Source organism: Pristis pectinata, chromosome 25 (assembly GCF_009764475.1).
Source record: "Pristis pectinata isolate sPriPec2 chromosome 25, sPriPec2.1.pri, whole genome shotgun sequence".
Classification (NCBI taxonomy): domain Eukaryota; kingdom Metazoa; phylum Chordata; class Chondrichthyes; order Rhinopristiformes; family Pristidae; genus Pristis; species Pristis pectinata.
In genome coordinates, this window is record NC_067429.1 from 5,567,162 (window position 1) to 5,582,979 (window position 15,818).

The 15,818-nt window shown below is 45.9% G+C and overlaps 1 protein-coding gene across 5 annotated transcripts in view; it reads left to right on the forward strand.

Moving 5' to 3' along the window:
• LOC127582866 (protein AF-10-like) overlaps positions 1–15,818 on the forward strand; it is a 194,933-nt gene that overhangs the window by 129,651 nt on the left and 49,464 nt on the right. For 4 of the 5 annotated variants that reach the window (XR_007958177.1, XM_052038465.1, XM_052038467.1 and 1 more), the window contains 2 exons: positions 8,625–8,711; positions 14,258–14,436. Coding sequence is in view for 4 of the 5 variants with exons in the window: in XM_052038465.1 (XP_051894425.1) it covers positions 8,625–8,711; positions 14,258–14,436 (266 nt within the window). In the remaining variant the exon portion in view is untranslated. The remainder of the gene's footprint in view (positions 1–8,624; positions 8,712–14,257; positions 14,437–15,818) is intronic. The other variant, XM_052038466.1, reaches the window with a different exon arrangement.

Below are 15,818 nucleotides of genomic sequence, written 5' to 3' on the forward strand. Positions count from 1 at the left end.
CATAATATTCCAACTCATCAGGGCCATATGTATTTGGACTAGAATGTCTCTATTTTTGTTTTCAAATCTTGTTGTAATAAAGGACAACGTACTATTTACCTTTCAAATTGCTTGCAATACCTACACGTTAACTTTTAGACACTCAAGTCCACGGACTCCCAGGTACTTTTCTACACTGATATTTTTAATCTTTCGCCTTTGCCTTTTGTAATCTTTCTACCAGTGTAGATGACTTCACATTTTCCCACATTATATTCCATCTGCCATGTTTTTTCCCATTCATCTGGCATCTCTCTGTCCCCTTAAATCTTCTCTGCATCCTCCTCACAGCCCAATCTCAAACACATTGGCCTTTAATGCAGCAAAACTTGCCAAAATTTTTTACAGTTGATAAACTTAGCACCCACTCAGGTTCAGAACTGGTCGGCAAATACAGAAGTTTTAAGAGACTTGAGTTGGGAATTCCAGAGTTTGAGGTGTAGGCAGCTGAAGATATGGCTGTGGGGGTGGGAGTATGGAGGAAAATGGTGGATGTGCAGGAAAACTTCCAGCTTTTCTCAGTGCTGTCTCCTTTTCTGTTCAAGCAGCCGTGGTCACTGAGAAGCAGAGAAAGGGACTTTTTTGTAATCCCAATCCAAGAGTATGGGTTTGCTGTTTCGGGTCTTTGTTTCTCCCGGAGATAGGAAGCTCACCCTCCCATTCGTGTGAGCAGTTGAGCTGCTGAGAATGTCTGGAGCCTGCACCTGCCGGTGGCTGTTCAGGTTGACTGGGCCCAAGGTATTTCTTGGGGCAGTGAGCATGTCGTCCACAGTGACCGATTTCGAAAATAATCCGCAGCTGATGAGCCAAGGGCGGGGTGGAGATGTCCAAGGTGATTACGGGAAATGATAGGTTGAATAGAGAGAAACTCAACTCTCTCTCTACCTTAGAGCAAGAGCAGAATAATACCTGGACTCCAAGGGTTAAATTGCAAGGCGAGATCGCACATGCTAGGTTGTATTCTCTGGAATGTGGAAGGTTATGGGGTGATCAGTGTGAAACTCTCTAGATGTTAAGGGAAACTGATAGGGTAGAGGAAAGAAAACTATTTCCGCTGGATGGAGAGCCAAGGACCAAGGGCAGAGTCTTAAAAAAATTAGAGCCAGACTTCTCAGGAGGGAAGGTTGGAACCACTTGCATGCAGAGAGTGGTCGAAGTTTGAAGCTCTCTTCATTGACTTTATCACTGAGATTGATAGGTTTTCATTAACCTAAGGGGTTACGGGATAACTGTGGTTATATGGAGTTCAGTCACAGAGCAGCCATGGTCTCACTAAGTGTGGGAATGGGACCAAACTGTCCACTGCTGTCCTTGAATTCCTGACTTCCTGTGTTTCTCTGTTACAGAGTCAGAACAAGGCAGCATAATTAAAATTAGAGCTGGGGAAATATTATCAAGCTGTAATTTGGGATTCTCTTCCCACCCCCAAAGAGCTGATAAGGCCAAGGCCCAAATGAAAATTCTAGTGGACTTTATTTCAGTAGCTATTTTTAGTTGAGGGGATTAGTATTACAGAACAGTGACAGGTGGATAATGCACCATAATCTGAAATGCTTGAAGAGGTTCAGAGCACTAAAGCACCCATTTCTATTGCAGTGTTCTTTCTTCTTATTAACGAAATCCAGCAGTGACCCATCTGAAGAAATACATTATCCCCTGGAGAGAGAAAATAATTGTATCTCAATGTTCTGACCTGAAATGTTGGCATCTTCTCTTTAAAGACTTCCCCCATCTCACCCCAAAAGTTCTTTCTTGGGACTGAAGAAGGTTCAATAAAGAATTATATGTATGATACTAGAAATGAGAAGTTCTTTTCTTCAGGAAACACCGAGCAGGCTTGACCAAGGTTGAAAATTCCATGTTCCATTCTCAGTGTTCCATGTTCATTGGATAGACCATATAGTGCTTCCCAGCTGCCTCACAGGGAGTTTCATTCAGGGTTGCGTACTCAAGTCTCTGGAGGGAGATTCAAGTCTGCAATCTGCTGACTCAGAGTCAAGATTGCTTCCTGATGAGTCATCAGGTAAACACCTGGATTTTCTTTTTGAAGGACATTTAAAAAAGGTGGCACTGTAGCACTCTAAAGATACTACCAGCAGGAGTGTTAGCCGAGATGTCACTGGACATAAATCCACAAACTTGTAATTTAGCGACGAGAGTCCTACCCACTCAATAAAGCCAATGTTTCTTTGCCCCTTATGCATTTATCCAGTTTTGTCTTAAATGCACTCTGAATATTTTCCTCTGTTACACTGCAGAAGTCAAGTTCAAGTTCAAGTTGATAGTCATGGGCATACATACCCAGGGTATAAACGCCGTGAGAATTAGCTTTTTGCATAAATTCCATAAACTAAAATTAACATAAATTATACATAATTTAACACGACAAAATAAACGATATTAGTGCAAGCAAGTTCTATATTTAATTACTCCCTTTGTTTAAAAATATTACCCTGAATCCCTTATTGGATTTAACACAGCATGTTTCTGGGATATGATAAAACGAATCCTCGTCAATCTGGAAAGGAGCAGAGGAATTGAATTTGTGTGAACAGAACTAAGGGGACCAGATCTTAGTTGCGGGAATCACTACCCTCTGTGTTCAGTGGGTCTGAATGGTGGCATTGTTCCTCACCACAGTAAGGAAGTCCCATCCAAAAAATGTCACTGATAGTCTTTGACAGCTGGGGAAAGCACTTTACTAGCTGTTAATGCTGTGAGACATTTTTAATAATTAAAAAAAAATTTCTGATGTTTAAAATCTACTAAAATTGAAGTATATTATTTAAAATATATGTTAGCATTTAGAAAAATAGTTACCAAAACTAAAATAAGGTAATTATTTTGAAAAATAATATTGCCCCTCATGTGTAGGTGAGTGGTAGAATCTGGGGGGAGTTGATGAGAATGTGGGGAGAATAAAATGGGATTGGTGTAGATTTAGTGTAATGGGTGGTTGATGAACAGTGCAGACTTAGAGAGTCTGTTTCAGAGCTGTATCTTTCTCTGACTCTGTTACTCTATAATGTAATCCCAATCCATGGACATGTTGAAATTCCCACTAAGATCAATGGGGTCTATAATGTGACACAGAATCCGTGATTTCCTACCATAATCCATGAGGATCTGTCAGAAGGTCCAGGATTTCCGTGCCCAGCATTAACTGCAGGTTCAATGGCTGCACCAACTGTTCTGAATGGAACCCTGGGCAGTAAAAACAGTTGTAATAAATAAATGTTGCCGATGGTGGGGGAGTTCACTGTTTTCCTTTGCCTCTGCATGCCCTGTTTGTGCCAACTCCTTTCACTCTCACTCTTAGCAGGAAACGAATGAACTAAAATTTACAGGAGTTGGTGTTCATAAACTGGTAGCAGCTGGGGCAGATATTCATCATGGTCACCTGCTTCAAATGGGTGTAAATATTAGCAGCTGCACATGGTACTCTGCTTCTGAGATTCCAGTCCGTAGCTTCCGTGGAGAGGAATTCCACAGCAGAGTACACGGCATGGATGCTATGTTTAAACCAAGCACCCAGCTAATTTCCAATGAGTTTAATGATTTACGTTCCTGACATTCTCCAGAGTGTGGTATCACCACAAAGGAAGTCCCTGTGCTCTAGACTGAAGTTCAGCCTCAATGGTGATTACCTCATTTGATCTTTACTCTCCTCCCTTCCCCCTCCCTGCTTTCCTTTTTTCCTTCCTTTAACCTTCATTCTCTTCTCCCTTTACCTCCATGTTTTCTTACCTTCCATCTCTTTCTCTGGCCCTCCCTCCATTCATTCCTTTCTCTCCCTCCTGTCTCTCCTTGACCCTTCCTCTTTTCGGCACTGTAGGAGAGTTGTGAAGGTACCTCCACGTGTGTTTACACTGTGACGTAGAATAATGTTGTGGGCTCGGAATGGAGATTCTTTGCGCTGCCATTCTCCATATCTAGTCTGCAAGGTGGTTAACCCAACAGAAGATCCCGAAGATGAGTTTAATTGTGCTGGAACACAGGTCAGATATTCATGTCCAAGAATCAAATTGAACATGGGAGAAACCAAGTTTCCTCATGCATGCGTTCTGGCCAGCTGTATATTGGTATTGGTTAATTATTATCACTTGTGCCGAGGTACAGTGAAAAACTTGTCTTGCATACCGATTGTACAGGTTAATTCATTACACAGTGCAGATATATTGAGTTAGTACAGAGTGCATTGAGGTAGTCCAGGTAAAAACAATAACAGAATACAGAGTAAAGTGTCACAGCTACAGGGAAGTGCATTGAGGGTAGACAATAAGGTGCAAGGTCAAACAAGGTAGATTGTGAGGTCAGGAGTCCATCTCATCATATAAGGGAGCCATTCAATAGCCTTATCACTGTGGGATAGAAGCTGTCCTTGAGCCTGGTGGTACGTGCCTCAGGCTCCTGTATCTTCTGCCTGATGGGAGAGGAGAGGAGAGAGAATGACCTGGGTGGGTGGGGTCTTTGATTATGCTGGCTACTTCACCAAGGCAGCGAGAGGTATAATGACCTGGGTGGGTGGGGTATTTGCTTATGCTGGCTGCTTCACCGAGGCAGCGAGAGGTATAGAGGTATAAGTTTCTCTGTCTCTGTCTCTCTGTCTCTCTCTCTATCTCTATCTCTCCCCCCCCCCCTCTCTCTCTCTCTCTCTCTTTCTTTCACACCCTTGCTCTTCCCTGACTCCTTCCATCCCTGGCTCCTTCCATCTTCTGCACCCCTCTGTGTCTCTTTTCTTGATTCTCTTTGTTTGTCTTCCCCTCTCTCTCTGTGTCTCTGTCTCTTTCTCTCACCTCTGTCTGTATGTCTTTCTCTCTCTCCCTCCCCATTTGTCTCCCTCTCCCTCTGCTTCTGTCCTCCCTTTTCCTGTCAGAGAACATGAACAGACAGGAGTTGTTTTCCCTGGAAAGCTGAAAGCTGAGAATTGGCCAGATAGAGGTATTAAAAGATATGAAGGGCTTGAGTGAAGTAGACATAGGTAAGACGACCTGGATATTCCATCGTATGGACAATACTTATGTGCACAATGCATTAGGTTTCCAACAGAAAACCAATGCCCGTAGTGATCAGGTCGTCACATCATTTACAAAGTTTGCACAGTTGTTTCCAGAGGCCCATGCGTGTAACATTCTAACAAACAAAGGCAGAGATTTGGGCAGTGGCATCTATTTCAGGGAAACTATATTATGCACATATGACTTTCAGGGGCAGCCCAGCACAATGGATTGGGCTCCTGCACAGCAGAACTCTGGAGCAGCAGCTCTTATACAAAGCATGTGTGGGTCCACAGTGTGCACTGCGCAGGAGCTTTTCCAAGCCAATATTTCCATTTGCTGAGGTATCCAAAACCAGGGAGCCACAAACATAAGCCAGTCACTGATAAATCCATGAGGGAATTTAGAACCCAGAGGGCAGTGGACCGTGCTCCCACAGGGAGACAGGAGGAAGTGAGTACGTTTAAGGAGAAGCCAGTCAAACACCAGAGTGAAAGAGGAATAAAAGGTTCTATTAATGGAGTGAGATGTCGAGAGGTGGGAGCAAACACCAGCACAGATCAGTAGGGCCGAATGGCCTGTCAGTTCTGTGTGATTAGGATTATACCAGAGGCCAGTTGACAGACAATGCAGCTGCCTCTGTATCAATGACAGGGCTGAAACGAGCCTGTGTGACATTAAAGATTTAGGTGAGAGCTTTGCAGTGAGGTGTGTAATAGAGATGTATGGGTCCTCCATTAGTAATTTTGTCCACATCCCCAGCAGAGTGTGTGCGGAGCATGGTGTATTTTACAGGCAAGCTGCTTAAATACTTCGTCCATTAGTGAAGCCTTGTGTGTGTTTACAGCGAGGGGTGGGTGTAACCAGCACCAGTTTTATATGGTTTCGCTTATTTGTGTGGTGGTGATAAACAATGTGGGTTGTCTCTGTGCTAGATAATTGTCCTGTGTACAGTGTAGGGAGGGGGTCATTGTGCTTGGTTCGTGGCCAGGCATTCAGATGTCAAGCAGAAGAGCCAATCTCTGTGGCCAGGGCTGTGGGGGGTGGACGTACAGAGAGACTCTGTCACTCCATAGGACCTTCAGATCACCGGCAGTGCGGGCTGGTTGCCGGGCAACCAAGTTGTGAAGCTTGTGTAGAGGAGCTAATCCTGTTCAGGAGTGCCCTGGGAAATGGCAAGAGTGCAGTGTCGTTTAAGCTGGGGGTTGGGGTGGGTGGGGGGTGGCGGTGGGCTGGAAGGAGATGGTGGTGGGTTATAGGAGAGGGGGGAGGTGGAATCAGGAAAAGGAGCAGCAGGCTCACAGTGCAGTCTGACCTGGGGCACTGACACTCATTACTCACACAGCTCCCTTACGCCAGGCCGCACTTTATAACCATCTCATCCCTGCAGCTTGACCCAGGACCTGTACCTCTCCCACCTCGATCCCAGGGCCAATCCCGGAGCAATATCCAGAACAGCTCAGGTGGAACCCTCAGGGGAATTAGAAAATCATTAGCTTATTTTTTAAAGGAAATTGCGCAGAGTTCTTGGCGTGTTGCTAACACAGTAAAACTCTGATAATCCGCAATCTGACTATTGATAAATCCTGACGGCTTAGTATCCGGCACACCAACTAATGCTATCCTTCTTACTCACCAGAGCCCCAGTTCCCACGTTCCCTATAAACTCATCAGAGCCCAGATTCCTGCACCCCTTTCATACTTACTTGGTTTATTGGAAAATTCATAATAGTACAGTGTAACTACAGCTTGAAACTCTCTCATCCATCATTCTGTGGACCAGCAGGTTTTGAATCTGTTGTATAGATCTATAGTGATTAACTAATTCTAACTAAGATCTAGCATTATCTGTACCTAATTAACCTACTTGTGGAACTTTTGCGATCTCAGCCGACAGCGTTTCCACTTTACAAAAACTTTGGGTTATGGGCAGTCCTTGGAACCCTTATGTGACCCAGGACTATCTATACTCAAAAAGAATAATTGTCCTCAGAGGAAGATGATCGGGGGGCAATTTCTGTGGTCTGGTACCGGTTAGGTCCCAAGGGTGCCAGACAAGAGAGTTTCAACCTGAATCAAAAAGTGAACAAAAAGTGCGTAAAATGTAATAGTTGGCAAAATCTGCCAGTCTGGCCCTGAGTATGGCAGACTAACAGAGTTTTTAATAATGCTACACATTGACTACAGAAGGACTGGCTGTGGGAAGGCAAGTCTCCATGTGGGTGGATATATTGGGCAACCAGTGATGGGCGTGAGGGGTGGGGCATCATTTATGACACTGCTGTGGTTGAAGGACTGCGGAGGGAAGATGGGGGGTGTGGTGAAGAGATGGGAATGAGGGGAAAATTTCCTCTTGGGTCACACCCTGACCAAAAAAAAAGATATGGTTTTGCCGCAGCTGAATATGGTGCCTGCCTTGTTTTCACTTTTCCTGTTCTCTCATTCATGAAGTTGCTGCATAATTGCCCACTCATGCCTTGCCCACATGACTATTCTTCATTGGGATGCCGTACATTAAGCACTGCTATGCAATTTGGCTGTGGGGGCATCACACCTTCCCTTACCAGACTTTTATGTTCAATTTATGTTTTTCTTGTGAATGTTGTGTACTGATGCTGTGTGCCTGTGGTGCTGCTACAAGTAAGTTTTTCATTGCACCTGTGCACACATGTACTTGTGCATGTGATAATAAACTCGACTGATATCTGTTGTGTGCCAGGAGTCACTGGGATATGGTGGGGCTGGTTACTTTATTTCCACATTTCCTGGCTGGTGTCCAATGTTCATTTCTGTGCTCCCAGTGAAGGTACAGTAAAGAGAGAGTGGAGAGGAGATTTAATTGTATAGGGCCAGGGATAATGTCCAACGGGATGATTAAAACTGGAAGTCTCGGGGTGATTTAACAAAGGTGATCAAACTTAGGCAAGGCTTTGACTGATTAGATAACAAGGCCCAGCATTGGGAAACATGGCACATAGATTTAATGATACCATTGGCGAGATGTGGGGCAACTCTGTGAAGCAACATGTTGCAATGATCTTGAGTTTCTCCCCCTGAAAGGGTAGGGAAAGCAGATTCAGCGGTAACGTTTGGGCAATATATTTGAAAAGGGAAATGTTTACAGGGCTCTGGGGAAAGAGCAGGAGATGGGGGAGGAACTGAAACGTTCTTCCAAAAGAGCCAGAATAGGGTGAATGACCATTTGGTCACCTTCTGTCCTGTGAGGTTTTAACTGGGCCACTGAAACCCTTTGCTTCCAAACCTGCGATTAATAAACGGCAGGAGGATTTTCCAGTTTGTAGATCCCACATTCCCATCCACCAGCCTTTAAAAGTCCATTAAGCCACCACTATCTCACATTCAGTCACATCTCCTTACAAACATACCTGTGCTTGTACAAGAGGTGGGCAGGTGTTGTGACAAATCACCCAACTCCACGCACACGTAACGTCCGAAAAGGGGTGGTAGATTTACCAGCTGAACCTTGGGGAACAAGGCTCAAACCTGAATAGTTTAAGAAAGAATGTTCTTCCGGTGTTGGCTTGCTGTGGAGCGTTCTGATGCGAGAATCTCCCTTTCCCTAAATAGCGAGTTCCCTATCTCGGCCTGGGTGGCGAGGGAGCCACAGAGTGGAAGCGAGGTCCTTTCACCCAGGAAAGGAGAGGCGATTTGAGGGTGAGTCATGGACACATGGGCACTGGCTCATTAGACACTGATTGGTGAGCAGTAATGTACTGGAAGATTAAGGTGTTGTTGGGGATCGGTTGGTGGGGGTGGGGGGGGGGGGAGGGGGTGAATAAACTGGTCTGTCCCAAAACTGAAGCAATGCCAGGGGTGGGTGTGGGAGCAGGTGAGAAAATTAACAGATATTGAGTGGCAGACTGTAAACCTCTCCTCCACTCAGTCATCCAGTAACAAACACACCTCACCATGGAAGGTTCATCTCCTCTTCCTTCAGCTCCACCTTGCACATTTCCTTGTCATTCTGAGACACTTTCCCCAAACTTTTTCCTGAGTGTGTTGCCAATTATCCTGTACTGAGAAAAGTTTGCTTTAGTTCCATCATACTTCTGATTGCTCTTCAATTTGTCCTGTTATACTTACCACTGTAATTTTGTGGAATTGTTATGGCACAGGAAGACACCATTTGACCCACTGGAACTGTGCTGGCTCCTGGAGGAACAATCCTGTCGTCCCATTCCTTACCTCTTCTCCCATATCCCTGCAAACACTTCTCTCCCAAGTGCCTGTTTGATTCCCTCTCAAAGACTCTGGTTCTGTTTTCATCAGCCCTACAGGCAATGATTCCCACTGTGTTCAGAGTTCTTTGTTTCATTATAATCGCCTTTTTCTCTCTCAGGAATTCCCTTTTGAGCCATAAGCTGTAAACTTCGAACACTCTTGGATGCTCCCTTTTACCAAAATTTATCTCTCGCCATAGTTTCTTTTAAACAGATATTTTTACTTTCTTCTGCCTTTGAGTGTTACCTGCTTTGTACCACTTCTGCTACTTTTCACCAGGTTTCTCTGAATCTTGCAGCTTCCTCTCCCAACAGCACCTCTCAGTGGTGTCGGACACCTGCCTAAATGCAGAATATTTGGTGCTCCACGGTCCTGCACTTTAATGGTTCAAATCCCACTCCAGAGAATTGAGCACAAAAAGCAAAGCGTTGAAGGGAGAGTTGCTCTTTCAGTTGAGATGTTATTCCAAGTCTGCCCACTTGGGCGGATTGGAAACAAATCCCCTGGCACTACTTTGAGGAAGAGCAGAGGTGTTCTCCCTCTTATCCTGGCCAATAGTCATCCTTCAGTCAACATCACTGATCAAAGTTATCTCGCTGTTATCACATTACTGTTTCTGCAAGCTTGGTGCGTGCAAATTGATTGTCTCAGAGATTTCATTTCCAAGGTACTTCATTGGTTGCAAAGCACTTTGCAACATCTGGGAGTGATGAATGATGCTATAGAAATGCAAGTGTCTTGTTTTTTCTAACACTGTATGGTTCTTCTTATCACAATACCTTGAAGATAGGCTTAATCTCCTTCCCTGTATTTCATATTTCTTTATGACATAGAAAGAGGCCATTTGGCCCATTGAGTCTTTGCTACCTCTCAAGGCAATCTGATCAATCCCATTCCCCCACTTATCTCCCTGTGACCCACAAATATGCCCGTTAGCACCCCCCCACTGATTCTCCCACTGCGCTCAGAGGGAAACCCACACAGTCATAGGTAGAACATGCAAACTCCACAGGTCAGAGAGTCAAACCCGGCTCACTGGAATTGCCTGCAGCCTCAGCATGACAACCCAGCTACGCTCATTGACTGTTGATCAGAAGCCATGCATGTTGGAGATTGGTGGGGGAGTGGAATATTTTAAACTAAATCCATGGCTCCTTGGTTTGGCAACTCCAAGGGTTTAGGTGTGATGCTGGATGCTTCTCCTTGGAAGACAAACACCATCTGATCTCACGGCCTAGATATCCATTGGCATCAGGGAAGGTTCACTGAGTTGTGTTTGGTTGTGAGATTGCTTCAGTAGCCCGACACAGTTGCCTTCATCCACCTTGCCATGACTAAGCCCAGGAGGGAAAGCCTCGGACAAATCCAACTCCACTGGGCTAGGATGTTGGGGATTGGGTATACGGTCAGGAGCCACACTGGAGGTCAGATTGGAGCTTTGACTATGGAGTCAGGGTTAGAGACCAATCGTGGGGAGTGGAGAAAGTGGTTGGGGAGTGGGAATTGTCAACATTAAGTTCAGTCGGTAAAATTGAGGAGAGGTGGCTGAAAAGTCAGACTTTTCAGTCAAACAGTCAGAGACTTTTTCCCAGGGTGACAATGGCTAACATGAGGGGACATAATTTTAAGGTGATTGGAGGAAGGTATAAGGGGGATGTCGGGGTAAGGGTTTTACACAGAGAGTGGTGGGTGCGTGGAACACACTGCCGGCAGAGGTTGTGGGGGCAGGTACATTAGGAACATTTAAGAGACTCTTAGATGGACACATGAATGATAGAAAAATAGGGGGCTATGTGGGAGGGAAGGGTTAGATAGATATTAGACCAGGATAAGATGTCGGCACTACATTGTGGGCCGAAGGGCCTGTACTGTGCTGTGGTGTTCTATGTTCTAAAAGGAGGAAGTAGGAGGAGGAGGTCTTCATTCCTTGGACCGTAGGAGGATGAGGGGTGAGCTGATAGAAATGTTTAAAATTATGAGAGGCACAGATAAAGTGGACGGTAACAGTCTATTCCCCAGGATAGGGGAGTCCAAAACTAAGGGGCATAGATTTAGGGTGAGAGGAGAAAGATTTAAAAGGGACCTGAGGGGCAACTTTGGTGGTGAGTATATGGAGCGAGCTGCCAGGGGACGTGGTTGAGGCGGGTGCAATAGTATCATTTAAGGAGCATTTGGTTAGGTGCATGGAGGGGCGGGGCTTAAGAGGGATATGGGCTGAACAAAGGAAATTGGGTCTAGCCAAGTAGGCACCGCGGTCAGCATGGACTGGTTGGGCTGAAGGGCCTGTATCCATGCTCTATTGCTATGTCTGTATGACTCTATAATATCAGTATCCTGCTAAGAGAGGTCACCTTCGTAGGAATGTTAGTAAGACATGGTTGTTCTAGAGTTCCAGTGACAAGAATGCTTCTGTATCATGTGATCCACTCTCCAGACAGTGCCCTAATGGATCATTGCACGGGGAATTGTGGTATTCCATGCACATTTGATAAGGGGGTTGTGTTGTTAGTTCAATTGCGATTCACCATGAAATACGCCCAATCAAATTTCTGAAGTGGTGCAGTGTGGCCTGGGAATCATCAAAGTCACACTCCGCTCTGGAAATAACGGATTTTCCTACACTTGGCGCTGGGAAAACCCAGGTAAGATGTGCCCCTGAGTTCCCTGCCCGATAGTAAAGTCTCTTGTCATTTTCCCACCCTCGCTGGACACGTAGACCCAAGACCAAACGAAGAGCCCCCAACTCCCCAGTCTGGGATCAAACCCAGATATCCTGATCTGTGTGGGCCAGGAGCCCAGTGGGAAATGTTTACTGAGACTTAGAAGGTTGTGCATCATAATTAAGAAAAAATTATTTCTTTTAGGGTTGGGGGGGTGGGAGAAGATGTTTCACCTAAACCCTCTTAACAGGCCATTTGTAATAGCCAAGTTACTCGGTGCAGTTTCTAGGTCTGCTGATGGGTGGGGTTTTTTTTCCCAGAGAAAGGGAACCAAAAACGAAAGGGCATAGGTTTAAGGTGAGAGGGGAAAGACTTAAAAGGGGCCTGTGGGCAACTCCTTTATGAAGAGGGTGGTGCATATATGGAATGAGCTGCCAGAGAAAGTAGTAGAGGCAGGTACAATAATATCATTTAAAAGACATTTGGATAAGTAAATGATTTAGTGCGATATGAGCCAAACGCAGGCAAATGGGACTAGCTTAAGTGGGCATCTTGGTCAACGTGGACAAACAGGGCCGAAGGGCCTGTTTCTTTGCTGTATTACTCCCTGACTCCATGACATTGAAGCAGGACAACAGACCTCGGGGCTTGCCTGAGCTGTGAGTAGTAGGGGCATCGATTGTGCTCAAACATTTGGCTCTTGCATGAAGTGGTATTAAGCTCAGACCAAATGAAAGGTGCCTGCAACTCCAGAGCATGGGATCGATCCCACAATATTTCGATAGGACAGCACCATAGCACAGCTGGTAGAGCCACTGTCCCACAGCTCCGTTGAACCGGATTCAATCCTGACCTATGGTGTTGGAGTTTGCAAATTCTCCATTGGACCACATGGGTGCTCCAGTTTCCTCCCACATCCCAAAGACACACAGATCGGTAGGTTAATTGGCCGCTGTAAATTGCCCCTGGTGTGTAGGTGAGTGGTAACACCTTGGGCGTTGGGGAGAAGCTGACGGGAATGTGGGGGGAATAAAATGGGATTAATGTGCGCAGACACAAGAAAGATTGTAGACACTGGAAATCTGGAGCAACACACGAAACAGTGGAGGGACTCAGCAGGTCAGGCAGCATCTATGGAGGGAAATAACCAGTCGACGTTTCGGGCTGAGACCCTTCATCAGGACTGGAAAGAAAGAGGGCAGAAGCCAGAATAAAAGCGTGGGGGGAGGGGGAGGAGCACGAGCTGGCGGGTGACAGGTGAGTCCAGGTGAGGGGGTAAGGGAGGTAGGTGGGACGGGGTGGAAGTGGGAATGACGCAAGAAGCTGGGAGCTGATAGGTGCAAGAGGCAAAGGGCTGAAGAAGGAGGAGGAATCTGATAGGAGAAAGTGGACCATGGAATAAAGGGAAGGAGGTGAGGACGACGGTGTGAGTGATGGGGAGGTCGTGAGTGGCGGAGGGGAAAGGGAAGGGGTGATGGGGCGTTGGTATAAGGGGTGATTGATGATTGGTGTGGACTCAGGGAGAGGGATAGGGGAAGGGTCTGTTTCCGTGCTGTAAGACTATGACTCTGAGGGCAATAGTGACAGGATACTCAAATCTTATCATTTAAAAAAAACATACAGAGCGATTAAAAAAAGGGAGATTGTTTCAGTGATGGGTTAACTGGTCAGGTTTCGATGTTTAGAACTATTCTCTGGAGCTCGTTCTGTCTGGAGTTACTCAATCCTTGTGCGGTGTGGTACTCAGGGAGAGGCACCGATCAGAGCTGCGTTAGTTGGGGCTCAGCCTGTACGGGAAGGCTGTGTGTGTCAGCCTCAGTGTCTGGACTGTTCTCCCAGTGAGGTCCTGTCCTTCCCGCACACCTTTTTAGTAACTCTGCACTGAAGCTTAACTCAGCCAAAACTCAATTCCTACTTGCCTTCTTTCTTCCATTTACATTAAACAGAAACTGTTTCTAATTCTTACCCATTATGTGGTGAGCCATCATTTGATGTAAATTTCCACCATTGACAGGATTAAGCGCCCAATCTGAGTCGGGGTGAGAGCAGGGCAGAGACTTCCTCCAGGATATTGACGCCCCTCCCCTCCCCATAACCGCAGGTAACGAAACCGTCCACTCTCAAGGCCGACCATGACCACACCACCTCCTGGATTGATTGACAGCTGTGTACCGTGCTCCAATGGAGTTGATCTTGGTGGGACCAAGCTTTAGCATTAATCACTGTGGGTTGTGCTTCTGTCGAGTGGCCATACGGGTTCTGTTCTGTTCTGTCGCTGATGCCAAACGTTAACTCCTGTTGCTTCTGTCTGCCTGCTAGGTATCTATGCAAATAAGGAGATCCCCCTGTCGCTCAGTGGTGGTGTGTTAGGAGTTGGCTGCAGCACTCCGCTCTCCTCCAACATCCTCACTCATCACCGCGCCTCCCACCTGATGCACCTCAACTGTCCGTCGCTGCCCACCTGTATGGCTGCCACTGCCTCCATCAGTTCCTCCCAGGTAAGAGCCACACCACCAGGTGAGCCTTCCTTCACATCTGCTGAGAAAGTTTCTGCTTAACATTGTAGCTGAAAGATAATGCACTGGTTAGTAAGTTGTTCTGAGGCAGAGGAACGAATGGCGGAAAATAGAGTGGTACAGCACAGAACAGGCCCTTCAGCCCACAACATGCATGCCGACCTTTTTGCCCATCTACACTCATCCCATTTGCCTGCATTGGGACCATTTCCTTCTATGTCTTGCCTATTCAAGTGTCGGACTACATGCCTCTTGATCTGATTCCAACACCCCCTCTGGCAGCGCATTCCAGATATCAACCACTCTGTGTAAAAAAAAACTTACCCATTAGATTGCCTTTAAAGCTCCTGCCTCCAACCTTAAACCTACACCCTCTAGTTTTTGATACCTCTAGCACAGGAAAAGATATTTTGACCATCTACACTATCAATGCCTCATAGTTTTATATACTTCTGTCAGGTCGACCCCACGCTCCAGGGAAAACAAACCCAGTCTATCTAATCTCTCACCATAACTAAAGTCTTCCAATCCAGGCAACATCCTGGTGAACCTCCTCTGCATTCTCTCCAGTGCAACCACATCCTTCTCATAGTGTGGTGACCAGAACTGCAATCCAAAATGAAGAAGGACTCTCCAGAAATGATCTTGAATTTGCCACCAGCTGTTGAGGGACTTCTGTTACATGGAAGAATTGTCTTCCTCCAGAAGACATGACTTCCCAAATAAAGTCTTAGAGACTAGTTCAATGAATAATTTTGATGTCTTTGTTTCCTGGCTGTGGCTATACAAGGTTTAGAAACCAAGTTAGGCTCATGGAGTCAGGGTTTAAATCAGTCATGACCTTATCAAACAATAGAAAAAGCAAGAGGGCATGAATTGCTTTGCCTCACTTCTTCAGAACTGAAATGGTTAAGGGAACACTTAATGGAGCCCATTGAAATGATGGTTTTGTTAAAGGACCAATTCTTTCCACTGATAAGGAGGGCCAGGGAAGAGAACTGGAGGGAGATAAGAAAGACATTTCGGATGTTTGATTGGGTTTGTCCTGGAGGTGGAAACAGGCCCCGTAGTGAGTTCCATGCATTCAGTGGATTAGATTGCGAAACTCTTTGATCTTTGCCCCGGCACTCCAGAACTAAGATTACCCTAACGTCAGCCATCAAGCTGCAGGAGTCAGATAATGATTCTGTTTGTGCCCATTCGGACGCAAGTCAGTGTCAACTGTCAATGGAGCCAATGATATTGTCACTGGAGTGTACAATAGGGCCGACATTTAACATCCTCAGGACGCAAGTCCTTTACTGACCTGCCTCCACTGCGCAACAGTGCACTCTCACAGTAAATGTCCACGCAAGGATTCTGGG